Genomic DNA, 9,301 nt, shown 5'->3' on the forward strand with positions numbered 1-9,301 from the left:
GGGGCGCCTGGGTGGCTCGGTCGGTTAAGCGTCCGACTTTGGCTCAGGTCATGATCTCACGGTCTGTGAGTTCGAGCCCTGCGTCGGGCTCTGTGCTGACAGCTCAGAGCCTGGAGCCTGTTTCAGATTCTGTGTCTCCCTCTCTCTCTGCCCCTGTTCACGCTGTGTCTCTCTCTGTCTCAAAAATAAATAAACATTAAAAAAAAATTAAAAAAAAAAGAATTATAATCATTTTTCTAATATGAATTTAAGATGTTAAACAAAAATATGCAAAATTTAAGTTTTCCTTCACTCTTGCATTTTTCTAAGTACTAACACCAGTGTTTTCATACTCCAACAACAAACCAACACATAGCACGGTATCGACATCACTAGCAGATGAATTGTATGAGCTGATTTGAATAGACAAATTTTAAGTAAATACTTTAACATTTTAAATGTTACTTAAAATATTTTAATTTGGACAAGTAATAGTTTCAGTGCCTGCAAACAGTTGATTATTGCTTCTGCCCTGCAGTAAATTATAACAGGGGCATATTTTGGCAAGTATTTGCTGGCTTCATGCCCACACACATTATAAAGCAGGAACTCCTTTTAGATTAGGATTACAGCCTAAGGATAAGCAACATATATTATGTACAACTGTGGAAATTAAAATCTCCTGAGATCACATCTTTTTCGGAAATGCTTAACGGCTAAATTTGCATGCTCACGCGTATGTCACTTCTAAGTAAGGAAAATACATTTGCTACTTATATTAGTTAAAAGGGATGAGGAAATATTGTCCAATCACTTCATAGGTATTGGCCAAAGTACATACACAAATTGAAATAATCATTATGTCTTGTTAGGATGAGAGAAACTTCCCTTACAATTCCTCCTAATTTTTTAAACCATCGCTTAACAGAGCAACACTTTTCTTAAAAATCAAACTCTGCTCATCTCAATTCTTTGATAATAGTCACGAATCTGTACATTAAAAAAGGCAGGCAGGCGCCTCGTTAGCGCAGTAGGTAGCCCTCAGTCTCATAAAAAAGGCACGCAGGTGAATTGCTGACTCCTCCTTACCATCCACAAACGGCCCTCTGAGCTGATGAACTTGGACCATAACCCTTCTTACCTTTTAAGTAAATATTTTAAGAGAAAAATTAATAGCATAGGTGTCTTAGAAATACATACAGAGCCTTAGAAATGCACATTGACACAGTTCTCACATGTTCGAGTTTGGTCTGCACCCAATCACGTAAATCAAATCTTTTCCAGAAAAACGAAATTCATCCATTTTATAACACAAAGACAAAGGCATACCCTTGACTGACGTAATCATTAGGTTCAGCGAATTCTCGCGCGACGTGAAGATGCTGCCGCCGTGACGTCACCAGTTGCCATAGCAGCATCCTCCAGAGTGGAAAAGAGGGGTGGTGCGACAAGCGGATTGGGGCGGAGCGCGGCTTCTGCAGAGGACAAGGGACGCTCTGCTCCTGCGGATCTGACTTCTACCAAAATGAGCACCCTGGATGAGGGCAGCAACCCTCCTGTCGCTAAAGACTGCGGCGTAGCTACTGCCGACGATGCCCCAGGACATCCGGACCTAAACCAGTGCCAGGGCGAGGAAACCGAGGCGACCCAGGTGATGGCGGACACAGGTGAGGAGGGCAACTTGGAGACCCCCGCGGAGGCAGGCGCCCCCGAGAGCCCCGCGAGCTGTGCCCCCGTGTTCCGCGTTCGAGTTTTTGGGAGCCGCAGCCGTGTAGCGACCAAATCGGGCCAGAAAGAGGGGCTGCCTCCGACGGAAGGCTTGGCAGCAGCCTCTGCTTCAGCCTCCCCCGCGGTAGCAACCGACAATAGCCAGGAAAATGGCTGTCAGCGTAGAGAGCCGCGGGGCCCTGCTGGGGAGAAAGCTCTAGAAGCCTGTGGCGCAGGGGGGTTGGGGTCTCAGATGATGCCTGGGGCGAAGGCCAAGGAAATGACGACAAAAAAGTGCGCCGTTTCAGCGGCAACGGAAAAGGAGGGAGTAGCGGAGGAGGTGGTGGAGGAAAAGAAGGTGATGCAGAAGGAAAAAAAGGTGGTAGTTGGAGTGAAAGAGGAGTCACGGGCCAAGGCCCCGAAGATCAATAACTGCATGGATTCCCTGGAGGCCATCGATCAGGAGCTGTCAAATGTAAATGCCCAGGCTGACAGGGCCTTCCTTCAGCTGGAGCGCAAGTTTGGCCGGATGCGAAGGCTCCATATGCAGCGCAGAAGTTTCATTATCCAAAATATCCCAGGTTTCTGGGTCACTGCCTTTCGGAACCACCCCCAGCTGTCACCTATGATCAGTGGCCAAGATGAAGACATGATGAGGTACATGATCAATTTGGAGGTGGAGGAGCTTAAGCATCCCAGAGCAGGCTGCAAATTCAAATTCATCTTTCAGAGCAACCCCTATTTCCGAAATGAGGGGCTCGTCAAAGAATATGAGCGCAGATCCTCTGGCCGGGTGGTGTCTCTTTCCACTCCAATCCGCTGGCACAGGGGCCAAGACCCCCAGTCACATATCCACAGGAATCGGGAAGGAAACACTATCCCCAGTTTCTTCAACTGGTTCTCAGATCACAGCCTTCTAGAATTCGACAGGATTGCTGAGATTATCAAAGCAGAACTGTGGCCCAATCCCCTACAGTACTACCTGATGGGCGAAGGGCCTCGCCGAGGAATTCGAGACCCAGCAAGGCAGCCCGTGGAGAGCCCCAGGTCCTTCAGGTTCCAGTCTGGCTAAGCGCTGCCCTTGTGAGAAGCTCCTGCACAAGTCTCCCACCACCTCCCCCTGAACCTTTGCTTAGCCAACAGCATGCAGTCTTCTATCTGCTTTCTCTTCACACTGAACTATTTTGTCCTTTGGTTCTCCTAATTCTTCAACAGTCATTTGCAAGATTGACTCTTACATGTTTATGTTCCTCTTCCTCTGGACCTTCATGCTCTTCTGTATCCTGTTACATGTTCAAGTGCATGGCGTTGCACTGCTTCTATGCCAAGCACATGATGCTGTAGATAGGCACTGCCTTCCTTTGCATGCCTTGGGTCCTGTCTATGACCATGGTCTTCTCCTAGTTTTTTAAGTGGTTCTCTACCACAAAGAAGCTTGCAATACCTTTGCAAATAACTAGCTGGACTTCATACTTTATGCTGACTGTCCTCCTGATAACCATGTATTCTATGGCAAGTTCTTTGAGTTTCACCGCTGCAAGATGAAACTACTCTAGATGATGCCAGCCATCAACGCAAACTGGACATTTCTAGCTACCACTAACTGGTTCCCAGCTGCCTCCCTGGGCCTGTGCTATCCACCCTGCTGGTTATCTGGCAGAATAAGGGGGCTGGTGGGTGGCTACAAGGCATGAGTGAGGTAACAGATGAGAGGTTTTCAGTGTTATTGCATCTTCTTTTCACTCTGCTTTGTGACCAGGTACTGGTGAGTATGAGGGTCGGTGCTATGGCCCACACAAACCTGCTCTCACCCTTCTGGATGAGCTTTGCATAGGCACCATTGCCTGCCTCCTCAGCAACTGACTGTGGACTTAAGCTCCCAGGCAGCACACAGGGAACTCCGCCTCAATCCCCTTGTGCCATCAAATGGTTACCTATAAACCCAATTGGCTGTGGGGCAGGTTGCACAGTCATATGTGATAGTGCCCAAAGCAAGGCTGGAAGGGGTTCACTTCCAGCAGTTAGCCTTTCTGAGCTGGAGTCAACAAACCACCCTTAATCAGATAGTTTTGTTAGGTATCCCCTTCTCTAACTCCTGCACTCATTCTGAGCATGATAAAGTTGCCAGGGTGGGGGCACCGAGGGAAAGGTGTTCCTGGTCTGTGTGGCCTGTTCTGCATCTTTTTGTCTCTTTCCTCCACCCCCACCCCCTTGTTCTCTCTCCCACTTCCCTCTCTTCTGAAGCAGACAGGAAACAAAACTGGCACAGCGGGCTTTTTGTTTAATTTTCTCTACCCTTGATGGTGTCCAAAGAGAGAAAGGTACTGTACAATAGACTCCACATGTCTTCTTGTGCTCTTCTGCCCTCAAGCCTCCACCCTTCTTCCTTTAGTAAGGTCTAAAAGTTTCAAAGGGAGACCTGTAGGTTATTTAGTTATGAGCAGTGTTCTTTTGGGCCAATTTTGACAACCCCACCTTTTCCCTGTCCACTTACCAAAATCTGTGTGTTTCTTGAGTTTAGTTAGAGAAGCAGGGAGGAAAGACAGAAGGGCCTCACAGTGATGGATTCAAGGCAGATGCAGAGAAGGTTGTGATGTAAAGCGGCCAAACTTAGTTTCACTCCACTTTTCTAAACATGGAAATTTTGGCGGGGGTGGCCTTGACCACTTAGAAAGAACCCCAAGGCAGCATTTTGAGGGTCACCTCTATTCTCCGTACTATTTTATTACTGCTCTCATGGCCCAGGGGCCTCCATCCTGTTGTCTGGCCTTCTTGGCTTTCAGGCTTCAGTGTCCCTATTTCCTTCCCTGCTTCTCTCCCAACAGATGAGGGAGCAGGCTGCAGTGTACATTGTGGGAGATGCCAAACTTCCTTCCGGGGGATGTGTGGAGTTTGGATTTCCAGGACAGGTTCCAGTAGGTGGGACAGCAGTGTATCAGGGCTGTGTTACTTGGGTGGTATATGGTAATGGTAAGGACTACCTGCTTTCTCCTTTTTGAAGGCCTTGCCCTAAGTTCCATGAGTGCTTGGGAGGTCTGGGTACAGCAGTGGGGAGGGTGCTCTAGGCTGAGGGAAGTGAGAGCCCAGAAACCAAAATGAACCAAGTAGTCTTGGAACGGCACAGGAAGGATGAACCCTGCAGCTTTGGGAATGGAGGGGGAGGCCTCAAGCTTTTCCTAGGAGAGGTGGGAGAATCAAAGTGGTTGATGTTTAAAAAGGATACTTAGAGGAGTTTTCCCTAACTCCCTTGAATTCACCAGTAGATTTTTGTCTAAAATGCAAAAATGCAAGTCTGGTTGTTTTCTCTCTGTTATTATAGGAGTGATCTTTTCTGTATAGAAGATTAATGGTATATGCTCATTATTTCACTGTGTTTGAGTAAAATCCTATTAATTCCTTTCTCTATTTTTGCTTGCTGGCGAAATTGACATTTACAGGCCTGCTTTTTGCTTATAATTGAGAATATGTGCAAAAATATCAAACTTGTTTCCTGTGCAGTATGAAACCTGTGAATATTCGTTAATATATCAGCTTGTTCTGGTCTGTCTTCATATATAGCTCTATTCTTAGAAATATAATTTGAGTGTGATCCTTGAAATTTTGCAAATTGTTGCTGTGTCTTGTGAAAGTAATTTCAAAAAGAAAACCAATTCTTTTGTCTTGATATTTCTTGCCCTAATAGTAATGTTGTACTTGAATTTTATGTTCCTAACCAGTGTAAGTATTTGTAGAATTGCTCTGTCAAAGTAAACAAGGATCGTTAAGTACTTTATTAGTCTTCTTCTGTGTGCTCAAAGGAAAAATAAAAGTCTGTCACTCTGCTGTATTTCTTGTTTTCACCAAAAAATAACAATAAAGTTGTGTGTGTCTAGGCTAATAAAAGGTTGGGAAATCATTCAAGTTATCAAGTTGTCACCATAAGCATTGTCCTGAAGCTTTATAAAAAAAAAAAGCCACAGAATTTCTAAGATTTTTTTTTACTAGGAAAATGGTAAATAAGAAGCCTAACTAACTGGATGCTCATGGGCTTAATTTTTCCTTGTTCAACCAGTGTAGTTTTGGAGGGTAATTGAAGCACCACTGAATTTTCAGTGGAAAGCTTTTTTTTTTTTGCTTTTTAAGTTTTTAATTCCAGTTAACATACAGTGTTATATTAGTTTCAGGTATGCACTATATTGTCTATGTATGTGATTGAACAACTCCATATATCACCCAGTGCTGATCACAAGTGCAGTACTTAATTTCCATCATTTATTTAACCCATCCTCCCACCCACCATTGGTAATCATCACTTGTTCTCTTAAGAGTCTGATTCTTGATTTGTCTCTTTTTTTACCCCCTTTGCTTGTTTTATTCCTTAAATTTCACATGAGTGAAATAATGGTATTTGTCTTTCTCTGACTCAATTTCACTTACTGGAAAACTATTTTTTTTTAATGTTTTTTTTTAATGTTTTATTTATTCTTGAGAGAGAGAGAGAGAGAGAGAGCATGAGCGAGGGAGGGGCAGAGAGAGAGAGGGACACAGAATCCAAAGCAGACTCCAGGCTCTGAGCTGTCAACACAGAGCCCGATATGGGGCTCAAACTCACGAGCCGTCAGATCATGACCTGAGCCGAACTCAGATGCTCAACCAACTGAGCTGCCCTGGCGCCCCATGGAAAGCTGTTCTTAATACACCATTCTTATTTGGTATATTTATGTTAACTGATTCTTAGTGAGCTTAAGATAGACTTTGGAAAAATTAATCATTGTGTATTCTGTTAGGTGCTTCTTAATTTCTTTGCTACTACAGTGTGGTGCTTTAAAAGGAAAGAATAACAGGGGCGCCTGGGTGGCTCGGTCAGTTAAACGTCTGACTTCGGCTCAGGTCATGATCTCATGGTCCGTGAGTTCGAGCCCCACGTCGGGCTCTGTGCTGACTGCTCAGAGCCTGGAGCCTGTTTCGGATTCTGTGTCTCCCTCTCTCTGCCCCTCCCCTGTTCACGCTCTGTCTCAAAAATAATAAACGTTAAAAAAAAAATTAAAAGGAAAGAATAACAAAATAATTATTACTGACATATAGTGTCTAGAAACAAATGATCTCAGACATCCCAATCTCAATTACCAGTAATGTTTTGCTGTTCAGCAGCTATTACATGGAGGTTTGGGAAATAAATACTTCTGCATTCTGTGGAGTTGAGAGGGCTATGGATATTGCAAGATTTGTGAAAATGAATGACCAAATATTTTTAGCCGTCTAAACAAAAATTTGACACAAACGGCCCAGAATTACTACTAAATCGACTTGCTAATTCTTGGTGCAATTCATACTTGGAAGTTTTACTTGATAAAGTATAGTTTTTCCAGGCCTGGAGAAGTTTTAAGTTTTAGAGAGCTAACTCTATATCCATCTTAAACCTAAATTTTCCTTTAGTGTGTTCATTTATCTTTAATTCAGTGATTGATTTTTTTTTCTGCATTATCAATCACCTGTTTTCAAGCATTATCTCTTTTATCCTGTTCTGGACATAGTTGGAAAATAATATTTTTGTTGTTCTTGGTTTATTATCAGCTTTAACCAGTAGTATTCCTCTTGCCAGTAGGTTGGTGCCACTCATTTGTTAGATTATCATGATTTCTGTTCTGTTTAATAAAATTAGACTCAATTAGACATTATGTAGGTTTCACTTACCAGGTAACTGGTTTGCTCCTATATCACTGCTCCATTTCTTTTCACTGCCTTTTCTTTCTCAGTTCTAAGCCCAAATTGTCCCTTATGCAGACCTCCACATCAGTTAAGAGGTTTTCTTGTCCTCTCTTCACCGAAGAAGTATCATTTGGTCTGCTCAGGCCATATTGCCCTGATCGTAGGGTCATACTTCATAATTTCCCTGTACCCCACATAACAGAATCTCCTTGGGCATTCTCGTCCATTTCTGGGTATTCAGCTTAGACCAGACAATAACAAAAGGCTTCTCTAACTTTCCTTACTCAGGGTCCCTTCACATTACTCCTGTTGCTGCTACCACTTCTTTATCTCCAGTTTCTGTAATCAGTTTTAATTAAAAACAAAAATTACCTGGATTCTTATTGAATTCCCTGCTCCACAGAGTCACAGTTTGAGGCTTGGATACCGGATTTGCATCAGATACACCGCCTCTGGTTTGACAATCTCAAGAAATCTGAGTTCTGTCAGGTACATACATTTGTGTTCTCATGTTACTTTCATAATCCTGACACAAGTTTTACTATCTCAAGAGTAAAGAAAAGTTGAAGTAACAACAACAAAATGAAGTAAGTGTGCCTAAAATGCAAGTCATACAGACGTATTTTTTATTTCTAGCCTAGAGTATCTTTCACTGTTACCACAGCCATCTAAATTTGGCATAAAACAAAACAAAACCTGATTTACATGAATAATCAGGACTTGTTAAAGGTTATTCTTAATCCATTCATGAATGGTCCTTTGAAAAGGGGTACTTTCAGATTAAAACTCTACTGAAATTTACATATGCAATCTTGGTGATTGCTGCAAAATGAATGAAATTAGGTTTGTTGCCTTCCTTAAAGGGAGTAAATGCACCAAAAGGATTTTAAATATTATACTTCTGGAATTTAGTTGCTAGGAACTCTAAAGAAATGTTACATTTTTATTAAATTTAGAGAATGAGTATTTTTTAATTGATCCAACATGGTGATTGCTTTTAACAGGAATTTTGTAATTTATTTCTTCTTTAATTTTTTTGTTTTTAATTTTAAAAACATGGGCTCACATGGCCCCAAGATCAAGAATCTCATGCTCTACCCACCGGGCCAGCCAGGCGCCCCATTCTTCTCTTTATTAAACTTTATTAAGCCTTTTTTTAAACCAAGAAAGTGCCAAGGCCAAACTACCACCAAAGTAAAATAAAGTGTTTTTTTATTTCAGACTCTGGGAACAGGTGCATGGTAAAAGAACCTATCAAGCAGACTATGTGATATAATTGCCATTCCAAGTAATGACCCAGCTTCTCTCAGTAGGCATAGAGATCTCATCTCCCGTTAAGTTTACTTGGAGCAGTTTTCATGATTCCTTTTCCATTTTGGTTTCCTCAGCACCAGAGGGAAATTTGTTAAGTATTCAAACTGAACATTTGAACTCGAATATAAAGAAAGGGTAGACCTGCTTACTGATGACTTTAGTGTATGTGGCTTCCAAGAAGAGTAGACTTCATTATACATTTTAGGACTCCTGTGATTCTTGGTTCTCTACTCTCCCAGGTAAGTTCTATGTTATAGATCTTTGTTTTTGTTTTGTTTTGAGAGTGAACATGAGCAGGGGAATGGCAGAGGAAGAGTGAAAGAGAATCTTAAGTAAGCTTCATACCCAGTGTGGAGCCTGATGCTGGACTCGATCTCACGACCTTGAGATCAGGGCCTGAGCTGAAATCTAGAGTCAGATGCTTCACTGACTGGGCCAGCTGGTACCCCATAGATCTTGTTTTAATATTTTTTACTAGCTTATGTTACTTTAGGCCAGAGTCTGTGTTCTTCATTTCTTTTTTTTTTTTTAATTTTTTTTTTTTAACGTTTATTTATTTTTGAGACAGAGACAGAGCATGAAGAGGGGAGGGGCAGAGTGAGAAGGAGACACA

General features: G+C 42.5%; 1 protein-coding gene across 1 annotated transcript; it reads left to right on the forward strand.

Moving 5' to 3' along the window:
- The first annotated feature begins 1,444 nt into the window (after nucleotides 1-1,444).
- Nucleotides 1,445-5,512, forward strand: TSPYL4 (TSPY like 4). Its single transcript, XM_047102472.1, has one exon. It carries the CDS (start codon nucleotides 1,505-1,507, stop codon nucleotides 2,756-2,758), a length of 1,254 nt encoding a protein of 417 aa, XP_046958428.1. The 5' UTR covers nucleotides 1,445-1,504; the 3' UTR covers nucleotides 2,759-5,512.
- The last annotated feature ends 3,789 nt before the right edge of the window (nucleotides 5,513-9,301 follow it).

The sequence above is a fragment of the Lynx rufus genome, unplaced genomic scaffold (genome assembly GCF_022079265.1).
Source record: "Lynx rufus isolate CCGP_SWC_20201006 ecotype Redwood Valley unplaced genomic scaffold, mLynRuf1.p SCAF_6, whole genome shotgun sequence".
Taxonomy (NCBI): Eukaryota; Metazoa; Chordata; class Mammalia; order Carnivora; family Felidae; genus Lynx; species Lynx rufus.